Source organism: Neophocaena asiaeorientalis, unplaced genomic scaffold, assembly GCF_003031525.2.
Source record: "Neophocaena asiaeorientalis asiaeorientalis breed wild unplaced genomic scaffold, Neophocaena_asiaeorientalis_V1.1 scaffold170, whole genome shotgun sequence".
Classification (NCBI taxonomy): Eukaryota; Metazoa; Chordata; class Mammalia; order Artiodactyla; family Phocoenidae; genus Neophocaena; species Neophocaena asiaeorientalis.
The window spans coordinates 788,674-801,410 of record NW_020172463.1 but is presented as its reverse complement, the minus strand read 5'-3'; the positions used below and the strand labels follow the sequence as shown (position 1 = coordinate 801,410).

General features: G+C 38.0%; 1 protein-coding gene across 5 annotated transcripts in view; it reads left to right on the top strand.

Moving 5' to 3' along the window:
* Positions 1–10,141, top strand: part of FAM185A (family with sequence similarity 185 member A) — a 203,239-nt gene extending 193,098 nt beyond the window's left edge. For 3 of the 5 annotated variants that reach the window (XM_024738115.1, XM_024738114.1, XM_024738112.1), the window contains one exon: positions 9,913–10,141. In XM_024738115.1, coding sequence (XP_024593883.1) covers positions 9,913–10,025 — 113 coding nt within the window. In that variant the 3' untranslated portion in view covers positions 10,026–10,141. Of the gene's footprint in view, positions 1–8,944; positions 9,064–9,912 lie in introns of all 5 variants that reach the window. The other 2 variants (XR_003002294.1, XR_003002293.1) reach the window with 2 other exon arrangements.
* Positions 10,142–12,737: the final 2,596 nt, after the last annotated feature.

Genomic DNA, 12,737 nt, shown 5'->3' with positions numbered 1-12,737 from the left:
TTGGAAGGTTATACCTTTCTAAGAATTTGTCCATTTCTTCCAGGTTGTCCATTTTATTGGCATAGAGTTGCTTGTAGTAATCTCTTAGGATGCTTTGCATTTCTGTGGTGCCTGTTGTAACTTCTCCTTTTTCATTTCTAATTTTATTGATTTGAGTCCTATCTCTGGTGTTCTTGATGAGTATGGCTAATGGTTTATCAATTTTGTTTATCTTCTCAAAGAACCAGCTTTAAAAAAAAAAAAAGAACCAGCTTTTATTAGTTTTATTGATGTTTGCTATTGTTTTCTGTTTCTATTTCATTTATTTCTGCTCTGATATTTGTGATTTCTTTGCTTCTGCTAACTTTGGGTTTTGTTTGTTCTTCTTTCTCTAGTTCCCTTAGGTGTAAGGTTAAATTGTTTATTTGAGATATTTGTTGTTTCTTGAGGTAGGCTTGTATTGCTATAAACTTCCCTCTTAGAACTGCTTTTGCTGCATCCCATAGGTTTTGGATCGTCATGTTTTCACTGTCATTTGTCTCTAGGTATTTTTTGATTTCCTCTTTGATTTCTTCTGTTATCTCTTGGTCATTTAGTAATGTATTGTCTAGCCTTCATGTGTTTGTGTTTTTTACATTTTTTTCCCTGTAATTGATCTCTAATCTCGTAGCGTTGTTGTCAGAAAAGATGCTTGATAGGATTTTAATTCTGTTAAATTTACTGAGGCTTGATTTGTGACCCAAGATGTGATCTATCCTGGAGAATGTTCCGTGTGCACTTGAGAAGAAAGTGTAATCTGTTGTTTTTGGATGGAATGTCCTATAAATATCAATTAAATCTATCTGGTTTATTGTGTCATTTAAAGCTTGTGTTTCCTTATTAATTTTCTGTTTGGATGGTCTGTCCATTGGTGTAAGTGAGGTGTTAAAGTCCCCCACCATTACTGTGTTACCTTCGATTTCCTCTTTTATAGCTGTTAGCAGTTGCCTTATGTATTGAGGTGCTCCTATTTTGGGTGCATATATATTTATAATTGTTATATCTTTTTGGATTGATCTCTCGATCATTATGTAGTGTCCTTCCTTGTCTCTTGTGACATTCTTTATTTTAAAGTCTATTTTATCTGCTATGAGAATTTCTACTCCAGCTTTCTTTTGATTTCCATTTGCATGAAATATTTTTTCCATCCCCTCATTTTCAGTCTGTATGTGTCCCTAGGTCTGAAGTGGGTCTCTTGTAGGCAGCATATATATGGGATATGGGTCTTGTTTTTGTATCCATTCAGCAAGCCTGTGTCTTTTGGTTGGAGCATTTAATCCATTCACATTTAAGGTACTTATCGATATGTATGTTCCTATTACCATTTTCTTAATTGTTTGGGGTTAGTTTTTGTAGGTCCTTTTCTTCTCTTGTGTTTCCCACTTAGAGAATTTCCCTTAGCATTTGTTGTGGAGCTGGTTTGGTGGTGCTGAATTCTCTTAGCTTTTGCTTGCCTGTAAAGCTTTGATTTCTCCATCGAATCTGAATGAGATCCTTGCCTGGTAGAGCAATCTCGGTTGTAGGTTATTCCCTTTCATCACTTTAAGTATATCATGCCACTCCCTTCTGACTTGTAGAGTTTCTGCTGAGAAATCAGCTGTTAACGTTATGGGAGTTCCCTTCTATGTTATTTGTCGTTTTTCCCTTGCTGCTTTCAGTAATTTTTCTTTGTCTTTAATTTTTGCCAATTTGATTACTGTGTGTCTCGGAGTGTTTCTCCTTGCGTTTTCCTGTATGGGACTCTCTGTGTTTCCTGGACTTAGGTGGCTATTTCCTTTTCCATGTCAGGCAAGTTTTTGACTATAATCTCTTCAAAGTTTTCTCGGGTCCTTTCTCTCTCTCTTCTTCTGGGACCCCTAAAATGCGAATGTTGTTGTGTTTAAGAGGTCTCTTAGGCTGTCTTCATTTCTTTGCATTCTTTTTCTTTATTCTGTTCTGCAGCAGTGAATTCCACAATTCTGTCTTCCAGGTCAGTTATCCATTCTTCTGCCTCAGTTATTCTGCTATTGATTCCTTCTAGTGTAGTTTTCATTTCAGTTATTGTATTGTTCATCTCTGTTTGTTTGTTCTTTAATGCTTCTACGTCTTTGTTAAACATTTCTTGCATCTTCTCGATCTTTGCCTCCATTCTTTTTCTGAGGTCCTGGATCATCTTCACTGTCATTATTCTGAATTCTTTTTCTGGAAGGTTGCCTATCTCCACTTCATTTAGTTGTTTTTCTCGGGTTTTATCTTGTTCCTTCATCTGGTACATAGCCCTCTGCCTTTTCATCTTGTCTATCTTTCTGTGAATGTGGTTTTTGTTCCACAGGCTGCAGGATTGTAGTTTTTCTTGCTTCTGCTGTCTGCCCTCCTGTGGATGAGGCTATCTAAGAGGCTTGTGCAAGTTTTTTGATGGGAGGGACCGGTGGTGGGTAGAGCTGGGTGTTGCTCTGGTGGGCAGAGCTCAGTAAAATTTTAGTCCACTTGTCTGCTGATGGGTGGGGCTGGGTTCCCTCCCTGTTGGTTGCTTGGCCTGAGGCCATCCAACACTGGCGCCTACCCAGGCTCTTTGGTGGGGCTAATGGTGAACTCTGGGAGGGCTCATGCCAAGGAGTACTTCCCAGAACTTCTGCCGCCAGTGTCCTTGTCTTCACGGTGAGACACAGCCACCCCCGCCTCTGCAGGAGAGCCTCCAACACTAACAGGTAGGTCTGGTTCAGTCTCCCCTGGGGTCACTGCTCCTTCCCCTGGGTCCCGATGCACACACTACTTTGTGTGTGCCCTCCAAGAGTGGAGTCTCTGTTTACCCCAGTCCTGTCAAACTCCTGCAGTCAAATCCCGTTAGCCTTCAAAGTCTGATTCTCTAGGAATTCCTCCTCCCGTTGCCAGACCCCCAGGTTGGGAAGCCTGACGTGGAGCTCAGAACCTTCACTCCAGTGGGTGGACTTATGTGGTATAAGTGTTCTCCAGTTTCTGAGTCGCCCACCCAGTGGTTATGGGATTTGATTTTATCATGATTGCGCCCCTCCTACCGTCTCATTGCAGCTTCTCCTTTGTCTTTGGATGTGGGGTATCTTTTTTGATGAGTTCCAGTGCCTTCCTGTCGATGATTGTTCATCAGTTAGTTGTCACTGTGTGTTGTATAATTCTTAAAGTGATTTACAAATATGTGCTATTCTGGGGTCAAAAGAAAGCCTGGAACTCTCTTAAGGTAAAACATTTACTTACTAAAGAGTTGTGCAGTGTGTATTCTTTGGGATGCATTCTCTAATCCTTATGAGATCCTTGATTCTGAGTTTCGTGCTCTACCCATATATGGCAAATTGGATAGGTGGTGAATACCTTAGATAAGATATTTCTGGGAATAAGTTGACTTCTCTGTTAAGTTTTAGACTGGGTTCATCAACTTAGATATGAAACCTCACCATTGTATATCAAGCCATTTTTAAGACCAAAAATGCATGTGGTACAATTTAGATGATTAGAGATAAAGTATGTTGTCAGCCAAATGATTGTTGTTTGTCATTGTCTGCATGGTAGGGAAGGTGGTATTACTGGGTTCACTTTATTTTAGTCAAACTGGAAATGTAAAGCATAATAAAAAGAAGTTCATTTGGTATCAAAATAAACTACCAAGTCAGAAGAGAGTTCTCGGCTTGTTTGTAGGCTGGAGACATACATTTAATGGTATTGTGATTTATAATGGAAAACGGGTTCATTTGTTGGAAAAGATGTTGAAATGGGACCAAGCCCACAGGATGCCACTTTTAAGAGCTAGAGACAGTATTTTCTCTCCAAACGGGTAAAAAAATCTAGTCTTTTGATATGACTCATAGAAATAACTTATTTTTAGAACACACTTAAGTTTTGGTTTTCTCCAGGTTTACAGCATATGGATTTGTCAGTCATGTAGATGTGCTTCCGGATGACATGGAAGAAATTTGGTAACAGAATGAAGAATGCTGTAGGTTTATGGCTGTCTACTTAAAAATACTTTGACAGGTAGTTAATGTAGGAACTGCCTTCAGATCGTTTGTGCTTTTATGGTGTTTTTGTTTCTCCATTTTGTTAAAGTGTAAGATCCTGGGAGAGTGTAATAAGTAGACATCAGCTTTGTTTGTTAACGTTTCCCAAAAAAAAGGAAGATCAGGTTTTGTTCCCATTCACCTGAAAACTTTATTTGTTAAGGACAGATTGTAAATGTTAGACTTTGCAGGCTACATACGGTTTCCGTTGTTTATTCTCTTTTGTTTTGTTTCTTTATAACCCTTTAAAAGTGTAGAAGTCAGGCTTCCCTGGTGGCGCAGTGGTTGGGGGTCCGCCTGCCAATGCAGGGGACACGGGTTCATGCCCCAGTCCGGGAAGATCCCACATGCCGCGGAGCGGCTAGGTCTGTGAGCCATAGCCGCTGAGGCTGCACGTCCGGAGCCTGTGCTCCACAATGGGAGAGGCCACAACAGTGAGAGGCCTGCGTACCGCCAAAAAAAAAAGGCGTAGAAGCCATTCTTAGCTCTTAGGCCATAAAAACAGGCGTCAGGCCAGATTTGGCCTGTGGGCCATAGTTTGCTGATTCCTAGACTAGAGATCAAAGTACAGACCCTAGTCTTAGAGCATGTGAATTCTGTTTGTAATGCCTGGGTTTTTTTTTTTTTTTAGTTTTTGTTTTCATGTTTATTTTGGTCATATACGAAACACTGAACTACAGCCAAATCTTACCCTGAGGAAACTCTTCCCAGTAATGAAGAAAAAAGATTTGTGCACCTAAAAGTGTAATCATGTAAAATTTAAGAAACAGTACAGCCATAGAAGGTATAAGATGCCAAGTAAAAACACAAAAACCTGTTCAACATCACTAGCCATTGGTATGGTACAAATTAGAACCAGAATGAGATGCTACTACATACCTATTAGAATGACTAAAATAAGAAATACTGATAATATCAAATGCTGGCAAGGATGTGGAGAGATTGGATCTCTTCTGCATTGGTATTGGGCATGGAAAATAATATAGCCACTCCTGAATTCAGCCTGGCATTTTGTTAAAAAGAAAGTACCATATGACCCAACAATTACATTCCTGGGCATTTATCTTGGAGAAATGAAACTTAGTGTTCACATAAAAACCTGTACATAAGTATTCATAGCTTTATTTATAATAGCCAAAAAATGGAAATGACTAAAATATACTTCTACCGGTAAATGGTTACACAAACTGTGGTATGTCCATACAGTGGAGTAGTATTCAACAGTGAAAAAGAACAGTCTATTAATACACACAACTTGGATAGAAGTTAGGGGCATTATGCTGAGCGAAAATAGCCAGTCTCAAAATATTGCATACTGTATGATTACATTTATCTAATGTTCTTGAAGTGACATTATTATGGATATGGAGAACAGACAAGTTGTTGCAAAAAGTTAAGAAAGGAGAGGGAAGATAAAACTATAAAGAGATATCACATAGAACTTTCTTTGTGATGATAAAACAATTCTGTATCTTGATTATAATGATGGTTATGTGAATCTATACATGTGATAAAATCTCATAAAAGTATACACAAAAACATGTAAAAGAGTGAGTGCATGTAAAAAATGGTGAAGCCTGAGTAAGCTCTGTAGTCTAATTAATTGTATGCCAAACAATTACCTATTTTTGATAATGCATGATGGTTATTATGTCAACATTGGAGAAACTGGGTAATGGGTGCACAGGACCTCTTTGTACTATTTTTACAACTTCTTTTGAGTCTTTAATTATTTCCCAACAAGAAATAACAGAGAGCATGATGTAGGGAGGGGAAAAAAGATGGGAAGAGGGAGAAAGTGAGAAAGATAGAAACAGTGAGGGCTTCTAGACTAGAAGTAGAATAAAAAGGACTGAATTACCCTTCTACTTAAACCAACAACAACAAAATTTTTTAAATAGACAAAATACATGAAAAAACAGTTTCTAAGATACTGTACATCAGGCAATGAAAGAAAGTGATCACTAAGAGCTGGGAAGCAAGCAAAATGAGTCCCTGCTTACTCCCTCGAGAGAGTCTTCAGGCTGTAGTACATGGAGAAGGGACTAATGTAGAGCCCAGCAGACTCCTTGAATTGAGGAAACCATAAGGAGAGTCCACAGAGGTTGATAGATAGAGTTTATAAAGTACCAGAAGGAATAGAACCTAATGCTCACACAATTCCAGGAAAAACGCCTATCCCACCTGCCAGACTGGAAAATACCATAACTCATGGAGCACTGGGTAGAGCACTTAGTAGTTGGAAAGAGCCCTAGACTGCGCAATCCTCCAGAACTGCCTAACAAATCATAAAACAAGAGATGAAAAGTTGAAATTGTTTCCAAGTACTTTAACTGCACAAAGCTTGAGATTTATAGAAATACAAAAATGCCTGGAACCCAACAAAATAAAATTCACCTTGTCTGGCATCCAATCAAAGATTATCAGACATGCAAATAGGCAAGAAATCATGACCCAAAATGAAGTGAATATCAATCGAAACCTATACAGAAAAGACACAGATGTTAGAATTAGCAGAGAAGAAAAATAAAATAGTTATTATAACTGAATTCCACATGTTGAGATAAAGTTAAGTAAGACATGGAAGATATAAAAAAGACCAAAATTGAATTTCTAGAAATGAAAACTACAATATCTGAGACGAAAAATACAGAGGATGTGATTAGACATAAAAGGATATTTCTTGGGCAAAACTGATTAATTGCATACTTGCTCAAAACCTAGTGTACTGTTGACTTTTTCATTATTCCAAATAATTGAGAGAAAATATAATGATGGGCAGCATTATAACTAGCTCAAAAATATTTGCTTGTAAAAATTTGTTGCTAAGATGTCCTGGGTTGCACTTTTGTCAAGGGAAGAACAGATAAAAAATGTTGAGATTAAAATATTTGGTTTTACGGGATTGTGTGTGGTGTTAGAGCTTTTGTTTGTGAAAAACGTGCATTAAAACTAAGACTTCAGGGGCTTCCCTGGTGGCGCAGTGGTTGGGAGTCTGCCTGCCGATGCAGGAGACACAGGTTCATGTCCCAGTCCGGGAGGATCCCATATGCCGCAGAGCGGCTGTGCCCGTGAGCCATGGCTGCTGGACCTGCACGTCCAGAGCCTGTGCTCCGCAACGGGAGAGGCCACAGCAGTGAGAGGCCGGCATACCACAAAAAAAATAATAAAAATAAATAAATAAATAAGATTTCAGAGTAGTTATTTAAATCCTTTTTCAAAAGTGTATAATTTATTTTCCTAGCCAGCTGGTAAGCTTTTTGAGGGCATTACCATGTCTTTTTACATGTTTTGAACCTCCCTAAAATACTTAGCCTGATGCTTCCCATAGTGGGTGGTCAGTAGTGTTTATAATGTAAAAGAGGGAATCCTCCAGCTGTGATGCACTGAAATTTAACCTGTTCCTAATAAGACAGCACCAGAATTATCCCTCAGAATGTAAGTAAACAAAGTCTGTTACAAGGTTTGGAGTGGGGAGTGGTGGGGTGGGGGGCAGGAAGAAGCTCACCTTAGCCAAGAGGCTTATTTTTAAACAAGGAACAGAAATTCTGCCAATTACTCCTTAGAGCCCTATCTTTGTCCATGGCTAGAGCTGATTAGATCAGGTGCATTTTGGGTTAAATAATGAGTAATGCTTATCAGCCAGGTATTTGGAAATCACTCAGTCAGTCAAACTTGGATATTTATATACTTGAGTAGATTTGGACATGGCAGATTTTGAGAGCAAATGCTAGAGTTTAAAAACATGTCCTGAGAAGAAACTTTTCTCTCACTTAAAGGAAGCCAATCCACACGGGGATAGGTTAGTCATTTCCCATTTCTTGTTCAAAAAAATATTGTCTGATTTTCATTGGTAAAGGGGATTAAATAAGGAACAAGGTTTCTGCAGCCCCAAGTTCCAATCTCTGTTACAAGATTTTTGTAGGAAGGAATTTATAAACTTTACAAATAAGAATTAGAATCTCCACAGATTCAACCCAAAGTACAGAGCTTTCAGTAAATTTCTTATTCGCAAGATAAAGCTATTTTCCAGCAACTTAAATGGAACTTTACAAACTGTCTTGCTTGTGAGTATTGTCCCTAAACTAAAATCACTTGTATGTTCATTTTGTTAGTAACAATAGTACTGTGCATGGTCTCCTCTGCTGCAGAAGGAAACGGGTAGATTTGGCTTCTCCTTCCGTAAGCAAGAAACTCATGATTGAGGAGGTAAAAGATCTTAGATATTTGGGAAGCCCTTACTATTGTTGATGCTTTACTATTGCTATTAAAATGTGTAAAAAATAATAGAACAACCAATATTCAGGATTACCAGTTCTTTCCTCTACGTTTATTTGAATTACTAGAAAAAGAAGTTCTGTACTATACAAAAACTATTGGTTGTAGATACCTTGAAATCCTGACCTGCTAAATGTGGTAAGGCACAAAAAGATGAACAGATTAAAATTGATAAAGTTGAACCCCTTAATGATGAAGATTGGGGAAAAAGAGAAGCTTCTAATACAGGGATTACTAGTTGGAATGAGAGAGATTTTAAGCAGTTTACTGAGAAGTGGGTATGATGATACTGAAAATACAGCAAGAGAAGTGGAAGGAAAAAGAAACTCTAGAGGAAGTCATTGAATATGCTGCTGTCTTTTGGGAAAGATCCAGTGAAGATGTAGATAGACAAGATTATGGCTCAGATTAAAAGGGAGAGACAAGAATTCACAGGAGAATTTGTATCACACAAAATCACTTGACACAAAGATTGAATGGTACAAAGCACCTTTTCAGCAGCTGGGAACATCATATGATACTAACAAAGGAGAAAACTGTCCTAGAGAAGAGAGTTGTTTCCTGATTTGTGTGCTTGGATTCAACAAAGAAAATGTATATGATGAATTGAGCCAGTGTATTCACAACATTCATCACTTCAGATTTGACTGGTCTCTTAAGTTCAGAATTGCAGTGGATCTCCAGAGGAGGTGTAGCATCTTAACTACCTTGATTGAAAGAAAAAACAGAACTAGAAGACTAGAGATGGGAAACAAACCAGGTGAGCTCAATGATTGCCATAGCCTATTACCTTGAGAGTGTTTCCAGGCTGCAGGGCAGGGATGGGTAACATAGGCAGAGCCCAACAGACTCACCAAGTGGAGTAGACCAAGGCTGCTAGAGTTAACAAGAGAAAGTTCCAGAGCAAACAGAGGTACACAGGGTGCCCATGACTGTTCAGCAAAGTACGGATCAGCATCTGTGTGAGGAAACCACCTGATACATGCTACAATATGAATGAACCTCATAATAATTATGCTGAAATAACCTAGATATTTTTAAAAAGACTACGTATTGTATATTTTGTGTGACTCCATTTATTAAAATCTTAGAAAATGCAACTAATCCAAGTGACACAAAGTAGATTAGTAATTATCGAAGGATTGGTGGGGGTCGGGGGGGTTGTAGAGGTGACAGGCCGGGTGGGGCATGAGGGAAAGATTACAAAGGGGCACAAGGAAACTTAGGAGTGATGGATATGTTCATTATCTTGATTGAGGAGATGGTTTTGCAGACTTTTACATATGTAAAAACTTATTACATTACATACTTTAAATACATGTATTATTTTGTCAATTGCACTTAAATAAAGCTCTTTTTAAAACCTGCATCCAAAAAAAATACAAACAAAAAAACAGAGTAGTTTCCCTTTCAGAGTTGTTCTGAGGAAAAGAAAGGAGAGAACAAGCCCAAGTAACCTATTTGCAACTCTCTTCCAACTCAGGTTGTCTTTACTAAGATTTTTGCAGTTCAAAAGTGTTTTTCAGTTTTAGAGATGTAGTGTTAGGGTCTATGTAGTCAAATATTGCTCTTGTCAATCAAGATATAACTATGCAATTTTGTGTTTCAGGCCTCCTGAATCAAGCAAGCAAACATGAAAAATGGATTAAGGCTGATGCTCCAAAAGGCACTGTAAGCTTTAGAAGCCAAAGCTGGTTTCAGTCCCTGAAACTGCAGGACTGAGAATGGTTTGAGTTATGTTTCTAAATTTTAACAACGATTAGTAGATCTGTGACTACAAAAACTCAAATACCACTGTTCGTATAAATGTTGAAAACAATAAATTGGGATTTCTTGGGGCAGCCTTTTCAAAATTTGTACTTAGCTATTAGTTTTCTTCTGTAACAAATTACCACAAACTTATTGACTTAAAATAATACCTGTTTGCCCTGGGATCTCCTGGACCCCGACTCCACCCAGCAGTAACCCAGCACTAGCCCCAGGGCCTCCCAGGGTTCTGCCATCAACCATCAACCAGTGGCCAGCAGCATCTGCACAAGGCAGGACCTGGCAACCAAGCAGACCAGGGGCCAACCTAGCCTATCAGACCACCTACATAGTCAGCCTGCCAAAACAGAAAGACCCACACAACCCTCATAGGAGGAACCCCTAGAGCATATAACTGTTGAGAGGAGAGTGCACTGCTGGAACACAAAAGGTCACTTCTTCAAGGTTGGGAAACATAACCAACCTACCAGGTACATAAAAATAAAAACAACTAGTTAGGCAAAATGAGGCAACAGAGGAACATATTCCAAACAAAGGATTAAGATAAAACACCAGAAAAAGAACTAAGTGAAGTGGAGATATGCAATCTAACCAAGAAAGAGTTCAGGAGTGTGATTGTACAGATGATGAAAGAACTTGGGAAACAAATGGATGCACAGAGTGAGACATTAGAAGTTTTTAACAAAGAGTTAGAAAATAGAACAACGGAACAGAGATGAAGAATACAATAACTGAAATGAAAAATACACTAGAGGGAATTAATAGTAGACTAAATGATACAGGGAAATGGATTAGTGAGCTGGAAGACAGAGTAGTGGAAATCAGTGATGCTGAAGGAAAAAAAAAATGAAAAGAAATGAGGACAGTTTAGGAGACTTCTGGGACATCGAGCTCACTAATATTTGCATTATAGGATTCCCAGAAGGAGAAGAGAAAGAGAAAGGGGCTGAGAACATAATTGAAGACATAATAGCTGAAAACTTCCCTAACCTGGGAAGGGGAAACAGACATCTAAGTCCAGGAAGTGCAGTGAGCACCATACAGGATTAACCTAAAGAGGCAGACACCAAGACACATTGTAACTAAAATAGCAAAAATTAAACATAAAAGAGAATATTAAAAGCAGCAAGGGAAAAGCAACATGTTACATAAAAGGGAACTCCCATAAGGCTATCACCTGACTTTTCAACAGAAACTCTTCAGGCCAGAGCAGCATGGCATATGATATATTTGAAGTGATGAAAGGGAAAAAACAAAAACCAATAATACTCTGCAAGGCTCTCATTCAGATTTGATGAAGAGATAAAAAGCTTTACAGAGAAGCAAAAGCCAAGAGTTCAGCATCACCAAATCGGCTTTAAAGAAATGTTAAAGGAACTTCTGTAAGCAAAAAAGGACACAAGAAACATGAAAATCATGAAAGGAGAAAGCTCATTGGTAAAGGCAAACATATAGTAAAGATAGGAAATCATTCATGCACAAAGCTAGTAGGAAGGTTGAAAGACAAAAGTAGTAAAATTGTCTATATCCACATTAAGTAGTTAAGGGATACACAAGACAATTATATGTAAAAAATGATATAAAAAACTAATCATGAGGGTAGGAGAGTACAAATTCTGCGTTGTTAAAATGCATTGGAAATTAAGAGATCAGCAACTTCAAACAATCGTGTATATATAGATTGCTATATGTAAATCTCATGGAAACCACAAACCAAAAATCTATAAAATATACACATGCAAAAAAGAAAAAGGAATCCAAACATAACACTAAAGGTAGTCATCAAATCACAAAAGAAGGAACAAAAAAGACATACAAAAACAACCCCAAAACAGTGAACAATATGGCAATAAGAATATACATATCAATAATTACTTTAAGTATAAATGGATTAAATGCTCCAATCAAAAGACATAGAGTGACTGAATGGATTCAAAAATAAGACTCATATATATGCTGCCTACAGGTGACTCACTTCAGATCTAAAGACACACACAGACTGAAAGTGAGAGGGTAGAAAAAGGTATTCCATGCAAAGGGAAGTCAAAAGAAAGCCAGGGTAGCAATATTTATATCAGATGAAATAGACTTTAAAACGAAGACTGTAAGAAAAGACAAAGAAGGACATTGCATAATGATCAAGGGATCAATCCAAAGAGAAGATACAACAGTTATATATGCACCCAGCATAAGCAAAGCTAAACACACAAAGCAAATATTACCAGACATACGGGGAGCAATGAACAGTAACACAATAGTAATAGGGAATTTAATACCCCATTTACATCAATGGACAGATCATCCAGACAAAAAATCAATAAGGAAACACAGACCTTAAATGACACACTAACAAGATGGAACTTATATAAACATTCCATCAGAAAGCAGCAGAATACACATTCTTTTCAAGTGCACATGGAACATTCTCCAGGATAGATAACATGCTAGGCCAGAGAACAAGCCTTGGTAAATTTAAGAAAATTGAAATCATGTCAAGGATCTTTTCTGACCACAATGCTGTGAGACTAGAGATCAACTACAAGAAAAAATAAAAACCTGCAAAAAATATAAACATGTGGAGGCTAAACAATATGCTACTAAACAACCAATAGATCACTGGTGAAATCAAAGAAGAGATAAAAGAATACCTGGAGACAAATGAAAACA